General features: G+C 36.6%; 1 protein-coding gene across 2 annotated transcripts in view; it reads left to right on the top strand.

Moving 5' to 3' along the window:
* Positions 1–959: 959 nt before the first annotated feature.
* Positions 960–19259, top strand: part of PLEKHH2 (pleckstrin homology, MyTH4 and FERM domain containing H2) — a 96026-nt gene continuing 77726 nt past the window's right edge. For both annotated transcript variants that reach the window (XM_053925418.1, XM_053925419.1), the window contains exons 1-3: positions 960–1067; positions 7359–7488; positions 18654–18716. In XM_053925418.1, coding sequence (XP_053781393.1) covers positions 7366–7488; positions 18654–18716 — 186 coding nt within the window. In that variant the 5' untranslated portion in view covers positions 960–1067; positions 7359–7365. The remainder of the gene's footprint in view (positions 1068–7358; positions 7489–18653; positions 18717–19259) is intronic.

The raw sequence follows: 19259 nt of genomic DNA on the forward strand, positions 1-19259 counted from the left end.
CTATATAAGGTTAGATGAGTTCTAGTAAAAAAAAAAAAATGTAGTGGGAAAAGCCTCTGAAATCCTCTATTGGCCAACTGTGAACCAAAGACCTAGTTTTGTGAACCTGGGGGAAAATTACCCCTAACATTCAGAATTCTCTCTCTCTCTTTGGACCCCACCTTGGAAAGTAAAATCTAATTACACTAAAATTATCACTCATCTGCTTGTGCAATTATCTGTGCTGGGTGCTCAGTAGGATACAAAAGAACGAAAAATTCTAATTTCAAAGGGTTCAAGGTCAAATGGAGAGATAGACAGCACTACAGGATGCAGAATGAGCTAAGTGTCAAGAGGAGTAAAAACTCAGGGAGCAGAAACAAGGGAAGAGGTGGGCCCGCCCGACAGCATGATTGCATGGGGAAGGTGATCTGAACTGTGTCTTAGAAGAGGTGAGAGCTTTTCAAGGTGAGCATAGGAAATAGATAAATGTTTCAAAAGGGCTTTCCTGGAGTAGGGAGGTACACAGCCACAATCTTCGGTGTGTGAAAAATACAGCCGTGAAAAATAAAGCTGAAAAAGTAGGATGGAGGCCTTGAATACTAGATTAGGGAATCTGTTCATGACAATTTAGGCAAAGGGACGTCAAGGAGAGTCTTTGGCGGGATGTACTTCAGAACTTCACTTCAGGACAGTAAACCTGGCAAGAAGGTGGCGCATGGATTGGCGATCAAACAGGTGGGTGCGGAGTCGAGGCAGGAGCAATGGAAAGAGTTGGCCTCTACAATAGGATCTGAGCTCCAGGTGCCGGGAAGGTTAGGGGTCGGTGCTCCTGGACAAAACTTGCTCCTGCTCTAGGGACTGGGAGGAGTCAAAGTTATAGCCACAACTCCAGGTGACGTTGGCTCTCAGATGCGACCTCCGATTGGCTACTCCTGCGGACAGTCCCAGCAGAAGGCGGTGTCCTGCCCCCGCCCGCCCCGGGCTTGGTGTGAGGCGGCCGCCGGCTGAGAGCCCGGAGAGCCCCAGGAGCCCCCGACGAGGCGCGGCTGGGACTTCGGGTGCGGCCGCAGGGACCCGTAGCAGAGGTAGGCTGATGGGAGGCTAAGGGGCGACTTCAGTGCCTCGGATGCCCGGGTATCCCCGCCCCCTTGAGCGCGCGGTCCCTGGAGCTCCGTGGGCGGAGGATGGGGGCGACGGCTGGAGCCGGCGGGCTGGGACCCCAAGGTTGGAAAGGGCCGGCGCAGGACACGCTTCCGCGCCTCCAGCCTCAGCCTTCCGACGTCGTCTCTCACCCGCCCCCAGGACGGGTGTCTCATCTGGGGGCGGTGGCCAGCGGCTCCTTCCCCTGGTCTCTCGTGACATTTTGTTTGAAAAAGCGGGGCCCGGGTTCGTGGCGTGGAGGGGGCGCTCACGGGGCGCACCCGGGAGCCTCGCGTTTCAGGCCGAGCGCCCCACGCCGTTAGGGATGCTGCGGCTTGGCCTCGGCTTCACGGTCCCATTGTGAACTAGGGGACGAAACTTTTCAAAACTTTAAGAACCGTTTTCTACACCTCGAGTTGCCGGATTATCAGAGTGCCCTTAGGTGACCTACCATGAAACCGCCCTGTCCTTGAAGTTACTACACCACTTATAAAAAAGACAGGGCATTTGAACCGTAGATTTTGATGCGCGAAACACAATGGAAAGAGAACTTAAACCATCTGCGCTGTAAAGTTCTGGTGCTGTCTTACCTGCAGGTCACTACTTTCTTTGTGACAATGCCCGTCGCAACCCTCGATCTGGCAGCGGTGTGGGTCCCCCAGGAGCGGTGGGGTGAGGAGCAGGGCTGTTCTGAGCAGTGCCACGGAAGGGCACCAGCCTTGCCCAAGTGGGGCTGGGTGGTGGTCCGAAGGGTCCTTAAACAAGGCACGTCTCCGTGTGGTCAAGAAAGACATCTTGGCTGGGGTGGGGTGGAGGGATGGGGAGAAAAGGCAGACAACTGTAATTGAATAACAATAATTTTTTTTTAAACTGGAAAAAAAAAAGAAAGACATCTTTTCTGCTTTAGGGGGAAAAAAACAAAAATACACAGTTACCTGGCCAAGCTGTTACCTAAGTGGAATGAAGTGGGGGGGGAATGGGACAACTGTAATAGCATAATCAATACATATATTTTTTTAAAAAAGGAATATGAGCGGCTACCCTGAACTTCATCAGGGTAAGCCTAAGTAGATGAATTCATTCTTTTCTTTTTCTTTCCATTTTGGGATTTGGAAGAGAAACAGGAAGTCAAAGAGTCAGAGAAAAGAGCTTTCACTCCACAATTGTAAACAGTTAATTTTATGTCAGTAAATATTTCCAAAAGTCACTGGGGGCATTTGGAAAACCAAGCCATTTTCATGCCCATTGCAGTGAAGAGAGATTACTTTCAAAATCAGAACCTAGTAATGACTTTTATTTAACAAGTGGGTATAGCTCCCAAAGGTATATAATTGGTTCTATGAAATCAGTGGTAATGGAAAAGGATAGTGGATATCATTCAAAATTAGAATCGTATTCAAGATAATGCATGAACACAGCAGTTACGTTATACTAACTGAAGTTACAGAATGAAATGAGGAAATCAGGTGTCTAGACCTCGAGGCAGATCATTAACCAACCAATGTAGTTTTAAATCTTTTTAAAGATTATGATCTTATTAATAGAGAATGTAGACATTAAATGCCAATAATATTTTAAGGTTCTGCTACTTCACTGTAAAATAGGTAATTAGCATAGCCAAAGAAATGAATAGGCATGTTTAACTTAGAATTCATATATTATGTCATTTTCATAGCAAAGTACTTACAAAGATATATGTCTGATTCTAGTCATATTTGAGGTTAAGAATGATCTCTAAATTATTTGAGTTAATGGTGGAATTCTCTTTTTTAGATTTTTTTTATTGACTGACTTTTTTAGAGGGAGAGAGATATGTTGATTTGTTGTTTCACTTATTTATGCATTCATTGGCTGCTTCTTATGCGTGCCCTGACTGGAGACTGAACCCGCAACCTTGGCGTATTCGGACGATGCTCTAGGGCCAATGATGTAGTTTTTGACAGGAATAACTACAAACAATGGATTGTTAAATTTGTAAATGTTGACCTAAAAAATATTCACTTAAATTCTCACTTTTTCTTTACTCATTTGTAAATACATACTTTTTAAAAATTGAGGTATAATTCACAAGCCATTAAATTTACCCTTTTAAAGTATACAATTCAGTGGGTTTTAGTATTTTGACAAGGTCGTGCAACCATTAGCACCATGTAATTCTAGAATATTTTTATCACTCCAAATAGAAACCCCAAATGGATCACCACTGTGCTCTCTTCACGGTCCTTAGCAACCACCAGCCAATTTTCTGTCTCTCTGGATCCACCTATTTCATATACATGGGATCACACAATATGTGGCCTTGTATGTCTGGTTTCTTTCACTTGGAACTTAGGGTGATGTTTTCAAGGTTCATCCATTGTAGCACAAGTGTATCTGATGATGGACATTTGGATTATTTCCACTTTTTGGCTGTTTGAAAAACACTGCTATAAACATTGTGTACAAGTTTTGGTGTAGATTTACATATAAAATTTTCACGGTTAAACGCTTGTATACTTAGCGTTAGAGTTGCTGTGTCATATGGTAACTTTATGTTAAAACTTTTAAGGAACCTTTAAAACTATTTTTCAAAGAGCTGTACCATTTTTACGTTTCCAGTAGCACCGTATGAGAGTTCCAAGTTCTCTACATCCTCACCAACACTGTTATTACATATATTTTTTATTGTTATTATAACCATCCTATTTGGTGTATTGTGGTATGTTATTGTGATTATGATTTGCATTTTCCCTTATAGCTAATAATGTTAATCATCTTTTCAAGTGTTTATGGGCCATTTGTATATATTCTTTAGAGAAATGTTTATTTAGATCCTTTGCCTACTTTTTGGTTGTTTTTGTTTTTGAGTTGTGAGACTCCTTCATGTATTCTGAATACAGGTCCCTTATCAGATGAATGATTTGCAAATACTTCTTCCAGTTCTTTGAGTTCTCTTTGACTTTCTCAAGGGTGTCCTTTGAAGCACAAAAGTTTAAAATTTGTATTAGGTCCAATTTATCTATTTTTCTTTGATTATTTGTGCTTTACACATCATATCTAAGAAATTGTTTTCTATCCAGGGTCACAAATACTTCTAGAAGTTTAGAGCTTAGGCTTTTATATTTAGGTTTTCGATCCATTCTGAGCGTGCTATTTTTCAAAAAGACTATTCTTTCCCCATTGAGTGGTCTTGGCACCTTTGTCAAAAATCAATTGAATGTGAATGTGAAGTTTTAATTCTGTATTGTTAATTTTATTCCAAATATCCAATGTCTACCTTTATGCCAGTGCCACATAATCTTGATTACTGTAGCTTTATAGTAATTTCAGAAATTTATAGAAATTGGAACATTTGAGTCTTATAGCTTTTCAAGATTGTTTTGGCTTTTCTGAGTCCCCTGAATTTCCACATGCATTTTAGGATCAGTTTGTTAATTTCTGCAAAAAATCCAGTTGGAATTTTGATAGGGATTGCATTGAATGTGTATATCCATTCACAAGTATTAATATCTTCACAATATTAAGTCTTCCAGTCTATGAATGTGTGATGTCTTCCATTTATTTAGGTCTCTTTAAATTTATTTCAATAATGTTTGGCAGTTTTCAAAGTATAAGACTTACACTTCTATTGTTAAATGTATTCCTAAGTATTGAATTCTTTGTGATGCTGTTATAAATGGAATATATTCTTGATTTCATGTTTGGATTTTTTCCTGGATTAATCTGGTATCCTGAAACTTTGCTGAACTCAAATAGTTCTAATAGTTTTTTGTGGATTCCTTAGAATTTTCTATGTACAAGATCATGACATCTGAAAATAGAGGTAGTTTTAGCTCCTCCTTTCCAATCTGGATGCTTTCTATTTCATTTTCTTGCCCTGGCTAGAACCTCAAGTACAACGCTGACTAAAAGTGGCCAGAGCGGACATCCTTGTCTTATTTCTGATCTTAGGTGGATCAGTCATTTACCATGTTAGCCGTGGGCTTTTCGTAGATGCTCTTTACCAGGTTGAGGAAGTTCCTTTCTATTAACTAGTTTGTTGAATGTTTTTATCATGAAAAGCTGTTGAATTTTGTTGAGTGTTTTTCTGCATCTATCAAAGTGATTATGTGGTTTTTGTCTTTTGTTCTATTCATATGGTGAATTATGATTGATTTTAATTTGTTAAAAACATACTGGTATTATTTTAAAAACTGTAATAATTTTACAGTAAAAGATAAACAAGTTACTTTAAATGTAGTGCAAAAATTAACCAACATGAAAAAGACTCTTCTTGTTGCTTTAGAAGAGTGTGCCTACATTTCTGTGCAGTGACATGAATGGTTCAAGACTTAAGGATATCCATTTCAGGACCGCTTTTTCTTTTTAGTATTGCATCCATAGTTTCTTTCCCTGTCCACTCTAAAGCTAATGAGGAGGGAAATGAAGTAGCGGTAGAATGGAGAAAAGTTTGTGACTTTCGGACTGCATTACTCACACCTACATGACTGATAGTAAATGTTAATGTGGGTAATGAAAAAGGTCACTAACGAGGCTAATATCGTTAGGAAAAAAACTCAGAAAACAATGGGGTGAGGCTTCTACAAAAACAAAAGAAATGAAAAGAGAATGATTTTTAGCTCTACAATTATAAGTTTCCCTTAAATTATGGCGAGAACTTAGGAGCAACTGGAGGCTTTGACATGGTTGTGGTGCTCTTAATAAAGACAATTTTGCTTACATTTATTTCTAAATTATTGAGCGACATAAGTATTTTTTTATTGATTGATTTTTAGAGAGAGAAGGGAGAGAGACACACACACATGGATTTGTTGTTTAACTTGTTTATGCATTCATTGGTTGTTTCGTGTACGTGCCCGGATCAGAAATTGAGCTCACAACCTTGGCATACCAGGACGATGCTCTAACCAACTGAGCTACCCGGCCAGGGCCTTGAGTGATATAAGTATTGAGTACAGAGGGAAAACTGATTGAAACATAAAACAATATTTATGCTAGGAAAATAATCTATTGTGGGTTTAAAAACTGGTATAGGTTTGGGGTTATATTATACTAAATATTGGGAAAATAAATTTTGTTAATATGTGAGGGAGACATATTTTTGTAAAACAAACGAACAGAATAGTACACCTTCAACTAGAATTCTAGCCTTGGGTTCGGAGAGTTTTGCTTTCATATATTGTCCATGACTGGGGCTTGGCTTCTCCAGGAGATCCATTTCTAATGAAAATTTTATCAGTTCATAGCAAGACCAATTCAGAAATACATTAATATGAAGACATTTATTAAATGGCCTGATGAAACATTAAAAAACATTTAAGAGTACTTTTATGAATCCCAGAACCAGAAACAATCATGCTTTCAAAATCAAGTAATAGTTTTTTGCACTTTAAGATTTCAGAACCACTTTCCCTGCCTCCTGGCTTCTGCTTTACAGTGCTTCTGTCTGGGATTAATCTCCTCCAAAAGGAAAGTTAATATGGAAAACACCAATTCCAGATTTATTTACTTACTATAGGTGATTCCAAATTTTACATTTATACATTTTCTTTCCTTGCACCAAATAAAAATTATGTAAGCTTGTCCAGGGTTATAATTCTTTGCCCAGTTAAATATTGGATTTTTGGCTTGAAAAACAACCTTGACTTGGACAAATTTAGGGTGGTGATAAGTAATAATTATATACGCAAGCCTTAATTATAGTAGTGGTATAAAGCTCCTTTAAGTTATTCTATCATGCTAACAATTGGTATATGATATATATAATAATTATAAATATACATGATCTGTATTATAATTCTGTAGATTTAAGGATGTGGTGAAATTATGAGCTGATAGATTTAAAAATTTTATCTGTTGGGCAGAGCTAAAATCATTATAGTACTCTGTTTATAGTGCTGTTACACTGTTCAAAGTGCTCTTAAAAACAGCAATATTTAATTTCTTCCTCAGAACATACTCATGGAGAACAATTGTGTGTTATTATCATGTCCCCATTTTTCTGGACTGGATACACTGTGATGTAGAAAGGTTAGGTTCATAGAAAGTTTAATGAGCACAGTGAGGCCTCCAGCCCTGGCTCACCGTCTCCCACTCAGTCCTCGTGGGGAGCTATCACTAGCTCTAGAATTTATCTTTGAATACAAAACTTGTATCTGGATATCCTTAGATGGCAACTAGAATGTGTACATTGGGCAATCTAATGAATTTCCTGAATGCTTATTGGTATTATGCCATTTAAATGCTTTCTTTTCTAGAAGAAATATGGCAGAGCTTTCTGAGACAGAAGGACCAGTAGATTGGAAAGAACGATGTGTAGCTCTGGAGTCCCAGCTCATGAAATTTAGAGTTCAAGCAAGCAAGATAAGAGAACTCCTGGCAGAGAAGGTAAGCTTTTCTTCCTAACCTTTATTATTAAACACCAGCTATTTAGGAGCCTCTTGCATTTATAATAAGTAATCTCAGTATTTTGAGGGTAAACATTTAAAATATAATGAATATAATTTAACTTTCTGTCAGGGCTTTGAAGCTCTATTTGGCATAATCTTTTGCCAGTTTTAGAGTAAATTGGACGTTAAGACAAAAGACATTTCTTTGCAAATACTAGTGGAATATGTAAGCATTGTGTGTATTTGATGAATGTGGAGGGCATTCATTCCAGAGAAAAAAGCTATAATTTATTTGGCTTTACTAGGGAAGTATGACAGAATTTTGATCTACTTAAATGTTTAGGGAAGTCATATTTAAAGTTATTATAGAAGAACATTCCCTATTGATAGTAAAATGTGTTTATACTATTAATATATTTGAAACTATGCCATTATTTAGGAATTTATATTGACTATATACTACTAAACTATCATCTTGGCTAGAATTGAATTTAATATAATTATATGCTTCTCTTAATAGTTCTAATAACTTAATTAAATTTTTATTTTTATTATTTTTTCATGTTTCTATGTATGCATTTGGATCTAAACCCAAGCATATTTATACATACACAAACATAAGTTATAATGTTAATATACTATGTCTGATTTCCAAAGATGTGAAAACATACCACCCATTACTTCATGCTTGTAAGGATCTCTGTGTATCTTATCCTTCACCCTTCATAGTCTATTTATTCATATATTAATTCATTTGACAAACACTTCTTGCATCTCATGGGCAAGACATGTATAGTATGTATGGTCTCATTCTCAAGAATTTTGGGGGGCATGTATATGTATTAAAGTCAATAGATAAATTCATTTATCATGTATTTGTTCATTTATTCATTCAACAACCATTCATTGAGGGGTGATTATGTGACAGACACTGTTCTTAATGCTATAGTTACAACTGTGAACAAGACAACCCATGTTCCTATTTCCAGGGAACTTGGGTTCTGGATCTGCACTGTCCAATATGGCAGCCACTAGCAACAGCTGGCTGTGGAGCATTTGAAATAAGGCTAGTTAAAATTAAGATGTGTTGCAAATGTAAAACACACACAAGATTTCAAAGATTTAGTATGAAAAAAAATGTAAAATATCTCAGCAATAACTTTCCTACTGGCTATATGTTGACATGATAATATTCATTTGGATATTGGGTTAAATGGATATATTAAAATTAATTTTATTTATCTCTTTACTTTTTTGAGTACTGGAAAATTTAAAATTATACATGTACTCACATTGTATATTTTAACTGGACAGTGCTGTCTGGGTGAATGGATAAATGGTATTGATGGTCATTCAAAACTGGTCAGAAGAACTTACAAGTGGTTTCTTAAACTCTAGTCTGCATAATCCTTGGTATCATATTTCTAAAAAAGATCCTGAAATCTTCCTTTCTTTGCTAACTAAAAATCTCTTGGTACAGAAGTATTCTAATGATAAAATTATATATCACTAGAATCCAGTATAACATCATTCAGTTTAAGCTTTCATATATATCATCTTAAACCTTTGTGCATCAACGTCTTTAAGTGAAAAGATTAAAGTTACCTCATTCACTTTGAGTCAGAGAGTGACCCAGTAATAGTCTTTGTGGAATAAATCCCCAATATCAATTTGCTTTGTTTATCACTATTAGAATTAAGATTAGAGCTTGAAAAAAATATCAGTGCGAGTTTCTCCAAATTGGGAAAGCTTATCCCAACTCAAAGTTAGTGACGCATGCTTTGTTTTTGCTCTTCTCTCTATAAAAGTCATTTCCCAGGTTGTACTGTGATTTATCTGGACGTTCCACAATCCTAACCACCCCATATAATGATTTTGTCAAGATCACCAATTATATCCTTGTTGCTAAACCTCCTGGATAACCTCCCAGATGTTGCCTCCGCCTCTCAAGCAGTGAGCACACTGTTGACCACAGCTTGCTCAACATTCTCTTGGTCTCCTTGACATCTATACTCTCCTGGTTTCTTTCTGGACTAAATATTAGTTATGCCTGTTTGGTTTCCAATTAATTTACCTTTAAATTCTGAATTTGATGGCAACATTTGTTCTTTAGAAGACTGGGTGCAACAAAATTTTTTGAGTGCCCATTTTTTAAACTTTGCATCATTTTTTTCTACAGGTAAAATTATAAATAGCTTTGCGATGATTTACTTATGTTATTAGATTTTTTCCTTTGTTAGTGAAACAATTTTGAGAGGAATAGTATTTCAAAATTTCTGTTGTACTTGTCGTTTCTTTTTCTTCCTCTTTTTTTTTTTTTCCTGCTTGGTCTTTTGTATTTTGTGTCTGTGATTTAAATCTTTTGCCAGATCTAAGAGATGGCATTACTCACATGTGCTTCATACAGTGGAAAGTGGATAAGTATGCCAAGTTACTCATGATTTTCCAGTAAATAGATTCAACACCAAAATGAGAATAACATTTTTCACAATATTTTCTGTTATATTCCATTATGAAATACTTTTCTCTGGATTGAAAATGACTTTTGGTACCCATGCACATTTTAATAAAAAATGCCAAGTATTTATTGATTTATTATGTGCTCAGCACTTTATGTAGATCTATTTTATTTAATTCTTCTAACAACCTGTGAAGTAATACATTTTATTGTTCCCATTTCACAGATTAGGAAACTTATGCTTACTCTGTGCCAGGCAATTTTCTAAGTGCTTTATGTAAATTAACTTTTTAATCCTTACAACAACCCCCTCAGTTAGGTACTAATATAATTCATATTTACATAGTGAGAAACTTTGGCACATAGCAGTTATTTAGCTTTCCTGAGTTTGTGCCAAAAAGTAAGTGGTGGAGCCAAGATTTAAAAGCAGGCATTCTGCTTTTAGAGCCTGAATGCTTAGCCATCACCCTATATGGCCTCTCTCATTTAGGTTTATTACCACATTCCTTGATTTCTCTGATATATTTGTCCACTCGTCTCTTCTGTCTTCTGCTATTCAGCCATGCAACGTATAAATCCATCTCTGCTTGGGGGCAGGTATGTGGTAGGATATATGTATGTATGTAGTAATAACAATTTATAACATCGCGTCTTTTTCAAAGCAAACCCTATTGCATTGCTTCTACATGCCAACTTGAGTCAACTATTGCATTCCACAGGCCAGTCTGTTCCCATTCACACCCATTGGACTTATGTTAGGACCCATCTGCCCCATAGCATTTTCCCTAATAGTTCTCCAAGACCTTCCCTCCAAATGGATGTCGGCCCAAGGCAGAAGGTTCTTGAAAGAATACTAATTTGACTCTTTAGCTCTTTGCCAAGAATTCTAGCCAGCTTTTCTTTTCTGCAGTAGTTTTGGTTCTCAGTTCTGTTCTATTGGCACTGGCTATAGGCAGCTAACACTAGGTGCTAACTATGGTTCCTGAGCAATTGGTACAACTGTTAACTAGTTTAAACCCCAGAATAACCTTATGAGTAACTATTATGATTCCCAATCTAAGTATAGTGACATTAAGACTGAGAGTATTTGAATAGTGTGCCTGATATCACACAGCTAAAAATTGCAGAGCTGACATTAAACCTTAAATCTTTCACACTTTTTTGCGAGACAGTTAATGGAGTGCCTAGCACATAGAAATAACTCATTGTTATTTTCCTGTATCTTTCTAAGTGAATATACTGGGTACGTGTGCAAGGAGATGACATAAACAAATGTAATTACCGATTAGTAAGAAATATCTTTCTGAATGTTTTAGGAGAGATGTGTGAGAGGATCTCAGGGTACTTTTATAATGAGAGGCAGATTTCAATTATATACACCCTGTGTTCTTTGGAGATGGAGTAGGAGAACACATGGAATTTTTTTTAAAAAGAACTATCTTGCATTTTTTTCATCATAATTTCCAAGTAACTTGGAATATTGAAGTTTTTGAAGAAAAAGGCCTTATTGAAGTCTTGGGCAAATACTGCTGTAAGTGGGAGAGGTCTTTAGAGGAATTTAAGGAATGGTGTTGGAAATATCTCTAGTATGCCAAATATAAACTCTTCAGGGAAGCTGAGATTTAAGTAGTTTTCCTACTTTACAATATTACCAGTTTTCTGAGTCAGGGAAGGAAAAAGGAAAGTTTCATTTTTAAGTTGAAGGGAATGTTATTCCCTATGGGTTAGATTTTCTGTGACAGGAAAAGGGTGAAAATACGCAGTTTTTCTATAGGCCCAAATCACCTAATGCTGCCTTTACCTGACACAGCATCGCTGCCTGAGGTTTCTGGCCGCTTGACCTTCCTTTTGTGAATGTGATTCCCTGGAGGTGGTCTGGAATTCTCTCCTAGACAGGAGGAGTCCTTGGTCAGCACGTATTGGACAGCTTTCCATATAACCACGATTACCCTGTTTAAATTCCACATTCCCTCAGTCTCTCTATTGCCTTACCTAGTATTTCACAGTGCCTAATGGAAATTATATGTATTCTAACAATAAGACTTTACAGACTAATTTAAATGTCATTTTGGGGGCTACTGATTGAAGATATTTATTATTACAAAATGGTGAGAGTCTTTTCTTTCATGGGTCCTATGGGAAAAAATCCGGAAGAGAGATACTTGGGGCATTGCTGTCTACTGCAGTATTTATAAAAGTTCTGCGTATTTCGTGTCATGTGGCCATTCTACAATACTTGGAACACTAAGCATTAAGCATGGCAGCGTTACAATCCAAGATCAATGGCGGATTTTCTTGTGCCATTTGCTGCTGTGTTCACTCTGGCTGCAGAGAACACTTCTGCAGTAATCAAAACAGTAGGTTTAGATTTGCTACTTCATTTTGTCATTGTATTAAGTGGCCAGTTCATGAAATACTTATTTTTGTCCAGTGCCTGATATGGGCAGCAGATCATTCAGGTTTCTTTTAGTGAGTTAGTATGGATTAGTTGTGGAATTGGCCCAAGCTTTACGTGATGGTTTACCTTGTGAAAGGAAAAACTTACAGGAATATTGCCTGCATTGCTGTATTTTAACTGTTTTGCAAAGTTATTTTCCAGCTTGAATGATTATACAAACAATCACTCAAATTTGAAATATTGCCTTTCATACTATGTTTATGTTTAAACTGATTTTAAAGTATTCTAAACTTCACTGGAGATATTTAAATGTGTATTTCCACTTATGTAATGTGACACGTTCAGTATTTACAATCAAGAATAAAGACTGTTAAAATGCAGTGAATTTCTTTTATCAAAGTTTATATTACGTTTACTGAATTTTTGTTATGTGGGATTCATTACTCTTGTCTTAACCATTGTTGTGTGACTAAATAAATACACTCAAAATCTGGGCAGAAATTGCTTAGCTTATTTCCTATTCAGTGGTAGAATTCTGTTAGCATCTCAAATTTCAAATTTAGTCTCTCGTGTTTATACCTCTCTCCCTGTGTTTCTTTCTGTAATAGGTTCCTTGAGAACAGACAGCTGCTATGATGAATGTTAATATGATTTTAAGTTACCAATAAAACATTCCTAGGCTGAAAGAATAGCATCCAAAGGACAGAAATAAAGACAAATGCTTTACATCTAAGAATTTTGTGGTTTACTATATTTAGGACTGATTTTCATATGGTTTTGTGTAAGTACACACTGGGTGTGGAGTTTATAAACACCAAAGCCGCTGTGGGTCAGCGGAAAGAGCCTTATGGAAGCAGAACATGATCACTCAGAATCCCAGCTAAGCCACCGGGTGGGAGCACGAGGCATACTCGTGCTGAACATCAATTTCCTAACATTTGAGAATAACAAATTCTGTTTATGGTGTGGCTGTTACAATCACGTAGCTGCAAGTCCCTGGTTCCTAAACATTAATTAGAACTTTTTAAAAGTTCTCTTCTGTTTCCCGATTTAGCTTTCTTTCCTCTGATTACTTTCCTATTTTTATTGTAGTTATTTTTTTCAAGTCGGAAGTTTTTCTCAAACGTCTGATGATCTTTGGTAGCCCACTGACATTTAAGAATGGGACATCTGAAAAGCTGACTGGTAATTGTGTATAAATACTTAGTGCTGCTGAACTGTTAATCTCGGTTTTAGGGTGAGAGGGTAGGAGACCACTTCCTACACTGTGAGCCCGTAAGTGCCACGGTTGTTGGACTAATGCCCTCCAAACAGTCTACTCAGTTTCACACAAGGCAAGAATGTTTCAATCTTTTAACAGAAAGCAAATGCTTAGCTGCTGGACATTCAGCACATGAGGATGACGGAGAAGGTTTCAGGGAATTAGTTGACTCATATTTTCCATTGATACCTGTTATTGTGGGGTCCACACCTTCCTCTTCCCTCTAGGTCTTTACAGGGTTCTGTGGGGCAGTTAGTCCCCAGGAGGAGAAGCTAGGGACTCTCAACTCCTTATTCTAGGGTGTGGTTTCTTTTACTCTACCAAAAACAAAGGGATTAAGTGAATAGATGCATATTTAGTGGTGAGTTTATGCACTCCCCGCCATTCCCAACCTCCTTCTCCCACGTGGCTCCTAAAATGCTGGTAACCAGACATCTATCTTACAGGAAGAGATTGAAAGTCTTTGGGGAATCTTTTTGGCCCAGGAGAAGAGAGGTAATCTCACATCAGTGGTTTCCCAACCAAAGTCTAGCCAGATTACCTAATGTTACATACAGGTCAGGGTCAACAAGCCCCTTATATGTGCTGAAGCTGTTTAGTCTCTTACCCTTGAACATAAGTAGTCATCTCATGAATCACCAGCCATGTAAAGAAAAGCTCTTATGTGAATGATAGAGAACAATCAGAAAAAAAATATTGCCTGTACAGGGAAAAAAAAACAAAACAAGCAAAATTCCATTTTTAGTATTCCCAGAGAGAAAAGATATTGCAGCCATGAAACAAATAATATTCAGAGAATAAAAACTCTTGAAAAAATTTTTTAAATGCTAGAAGAAGTAGCAAATTGAATAGAAAGTTTGGAATATAAACTTAAGGTAATTTTCTGGGAGGCAGAGAAAAATGTTAAAGAGATGGAAGACAAGAGAAAGAAGTAGAGAAATTTAGAGGACTAGTCCAGTATGTTCAAGATATGAATACTAGGAGACCTGGAGGGGAAAAAAAATCAATGAAATGATACACAAAGATTCCAGATTTAAAGGGTCTACCAACGACCTAGTATAGCATAAAAATAGTTTCCTCTCAAGGGTCTCGTCATGAAAAGTCAGAATATGTAAACCAAAGAAAAGATTCTCCAAGCTTTCAGAAGAAAATAAACAGGTCCATATAAAGGATTAAGACTTAGGATGAATTTTTAAGACTTGCAAGAACTCATGTAACCTTTCTGAGGACTCTTGAGAAGGATGTGCTCCATTAAAAAACAAGAAGTAAACCAAGAAAGCGGAAGGCACAGGATATAAGAAACAGGAGGTCTAATGTAGCAGAAAGTTGAAGGGCCTCCCCACGAAGACGGCTGTGCCAGGCACGGAGGGGAGCCAATCATACTGGTGCAGGTCAGAGGCTGTGGGGGATTGAAGAAGATGAAACTGGTAGAAAATCAAATGCGAATGGACATTCTCAGAGGTGATTTAGACAGTGGTGGGAATTTGGAGATGATTTATTGATAAGTTCATAGAGAGCTAAGTAAATGAAAGAACAAGACCTTTAACTTTAGGGAGAAAAGTTAAGTAGCAAAGGAAAAAGTCACCATAGTTTACTACATGAATGTCTTGCCTAGTCACAAGAACGTTAATCCAGAATAGTGATTAAACCGCAGGTAAGACATAAACACATTGGGAGAATGGGAGTGTATCTGCCTTGATGGCGAGTGGACCGAAGGCCTGAATCCTCGGGCTCCGTACAGGAAGCTGGAGATAACTCAACTAAACAAGTCAACAGAAGCATGTTCTGTTGCTTACATGAAAGTTTACTTTCATGTACTTCTGTTCAGTACATGAAAGTAAATATTAAAAAATTGGCTAAAAGAATGCAATTATTTTTATTAGTAAATCTTATGGAACTAATTGACACTTTATGTGTGTTCATGGTTTTGATAAACAAAACACAGAAAAGTTAAATCAAATTGTGAAGTAAATGGACTTATTCAGTCTTTTGAAGGGAAATCTTAATAGGATGTTACCATGGAAATCACTATCTAAACAAAATAACAATTTATTTTGACTTTTCAAAGTATATCAAAAACAAATCAAACCTGCTGGGTTACATACTTTGAAGTTAGGTGTGTTTGGGATCAGGATCGTTACATCTTCTGGAATTGCCTCATTTATAATTATTGACACTCTTTATTGTTAATAAAACTTTGGTGTTAAGGTCTTTTTTGTCTGATTTTGAAATTGCTTTTAGTTACTCTTGGTATATTTTTCTGTCCTTTTACTTTCAACCTTTTAATGACATTTTTCAAGTATGTTCTTTTAAATAATATTTAGCTAGATTTATTTATTTATTTAACTAATGTGATAATCTCTTTATGTCTGAAATCATAATAAATGTATTCTGTTTTTATATATCATGTTATTACAGCTTTCTTTATTTTTCCCCTCCCATGCAGCCCTCCACCCCTCTGATGCTTTAGAAACTAGACAGTTTCTATTAAGTGGTTATCCCTAGCTCTTTTTAAAAAGACAGGCAAGCATAAATTCTTTATGTTGGAATAATAGAAACTGGATGTGGCAACGAAACCTTTGGGAGGTGGTGATAATTACAAAAAAAGATCTCTTTGTATAGGGCCGCACTGTGGTAGGGGTTTGGTGAGGGAAAAGATGGGAAGCCAATAGCAGGGGATAGCTGAGCATCAACAGCAGGGACTGGACACTTTCTGGAACAAAGAATAGCACCTTTAATTTAAACTTTAAATCAAGCTCTCGAAATTTAGGTAATTATTCAGCTTTAATGGATAGTAGAAGGTGCTAAATGTTGTATAAATCCATTTTACACAACCAGAAAAATGTCAGGCAACCAGAAAGATTTCAATTGTCCCATCTGGTCCTGAAGGGAGAACTAGTGGTTTTTCCGACATTACCATAAAATGACCTAATTTGGAAGCCTGGGGGGGTGTCAGATGGGTTGGGATAGAGTTTGATAAACCCACATTTTGGGTAGGATGATTAGCACAACCAAAGGACTTCTTTTACTTGGAGAATAATTCCACCCTAAACAACTCCTCAGTCTGCCATGGCTTTGCTACAGTAGCAGACTTTTAATTCATCATACAGATGTGTTTTCATTAAAAGAAAAAATACAAATATACTGTAAATATAAATAAGTTTTAAAGGCAAGACTCAGAATGGCACTGCATCACTTCCACTGCATTCCGTGGGTCAAGGCAAGTCACAAAGGACAAGGGGCCTCACCTGTCAGTGGGAGAAGTGGCATGTGCACAGAGGGGGGAAGGAATTGATGGTGCCCAACTCTGGTGGCTCTCGAACCCCAACTAGTTACTTTAATTCACGTAGCCTGGCATTCCTGCATATGTCCTTGCTTCTCCACTCTCCGGCTGACCTCACAAAGGTCACTAATGGCCTCCTAATTAGTATATATATACATACATTATTTATCATACTACATATCATTTCTGTGTCTTTTAATGTTATTTACGTATTTTATATATATTTAAAGTTTTTTTATTAGAGAAGTTTTCAAACACACACATGTAAGCAGAATATCATAGTGGACCCTCATGTAGCCAGGTTTAATGATTATTAACTCAGGACAAATCCTATTTCATCTGTACCCTAATCCATTCTCCCTTCTTATGTTGTATTGAAGCAAATCTCAAACGCATTATTTCATCCATCTATGTATGTTTTTAATAAACAAAATAATACAAAGAAACATATGAAAGTAATTTTACATTATGTTCTATTTAATGCAACAAATCCAAAATATTATCATTTCAGTATGAGTCAATATAAAAAATTACTGAGATATTTTATACTTTGTATTAGGCTTTCAAATAACATATGTATCACTGATGTGTATTTTACACTTACACCATATCTCATTTTGGACTAGCCACATTGCAAGTGCTCTTGGAGAGCACTGTTCTATGTACTCCCCAGCCCTCATTTTCTGAACCATTTGGAGGCAAGGAAACCAGTGTGGTGTCGAAATAATGTTCAAATGCCCTTATCCGGTACATACCATACATTATTACTATCATCTTTTCGGAGTCAGTCCATTAAAAGTGCTAGCCATAACTGGACAGCGGCCTTCTACTACTTGGTGAGCATTATTTGATATTGTCTCTTGAACTAGCAATTGGTTGTGTGTTAAATATGACTCTTTCTTCAGAATCCTCTGCATTTCTGCAAGAATTCCTGAATATTTCAGGCTGACTGCCACCTGTATGTCTTCAGATAACTTCCAAATCACTTAGATCTGCACTAAGTGATTTTTTAGACTTCTTGAGAAAGCTGAGTCTTTTCATAGACTCTATACTGAACACAATTCCTCCTTCCATAGTTATGTAATGAAAGTCGCCATTTCGACAGATAAATTTGTGGTGCATCCCAGGAAAGAGAAGCTACTTTAAATTTTCAGTGACATCAAGTATAGTGTGCTGTGCAAGGAAGAACCAGTTGTAGCTGTTGCAGTACCTTTCAAAGATATAATTGTAATGTCCATGCTATATTTTTTAAATGTTAAACAAACTAATCACTCAGTACTGTAGGGCTCCTTTGTTTCATGTTTGGTCCAAGTCTCAAAGCAGCCCAATAATGCTCCTTTGTGTTTTCTCCCATGATGAGACAGTATAAATACAGCTTATGAGAATGCAGCACTTTCTGATATCATCGTGACTTTCTGGTCAACAAAAAAAGTATGACATTTGAGGTTTTACTATTCTCTTAAAATGATTGTTTTTACTACGAGTTGACCAGTAATTTGTAATTTATAATCCAATGAAGAAAATTGTATTGATACTCATGTGGTATATATTACATTAAAAGGATCAAATCTTTGGTATTTTCTTTGACCTGTTTTTAAATATGCACTGAAAGAGCCTTTAATGTGATAAATTGTACGTAATTTATATCCATTGAATTCCTTTAAATACTCTTAAAGAAATGGATGATATTATGAGATTTCTAAATCTCTTTCAAAAGGGAAATATGAGTTTTTATATGTTTTTCTGTTTTTCTTACTTTACAGATGCAACAGCTTGAGAGACAAGTCATTGATGCTGAACGTCAAGCAGAAAAAGCTTTTCAACAGGTATGATATAATTTTAGTTAAAAATGCATTTTTCTGCCTCTAGCAATATCAACATTGTTTTTCCCAAAACAGTCCTCAAAATAATCTTCTGCCATCACCTACATCTTATCATTCTGAGTGTTCACGAGCTGGATCCATAGAGAGAATGGAGAATCTAGCTTTGTTTTGCCACTTAACAGGCTTTCAAAAGGATAAACATACTTCTTTTAGGAAGTTTTATTTTACTTTTGAGAAAATCAAATATAGGGTTTTATGGCAATCCTAGCCATAATGAAGCTTTGTATATACAAAATGTTCATGCAGCTTTATTTATAGTAATAAGAGCTGGAAAAATATGAATGCCATATTCTAGAAGAATAAATAAATGAGCTGTATCTATTCCATGAAGTATTAAACAACGATTAAAAATAATTATTACAAAGAATATACATGTATACTACTCATATAGAACAATGCTTAGAATTATATTAGGAGAAATGTATACAAATTTCATACTTAATATGTCACTAGGTATGGGGAGACGAGTCAAGTGTTTGCTCAGTC

Source organism: Desmodus rotundus, chromosome 5 (assembly GCF_022682495.2).
Source record: "Desmodus rotundus isolate HL8 chromosome 5, HLdesRot8A.1, whole genome shotgun sequence".
NCBI lineage: Eukaryota > Metazoa > Chordata > Mammalia > Chiroptera > Phyllostomidae > Desmodus > Desmodus rotundus.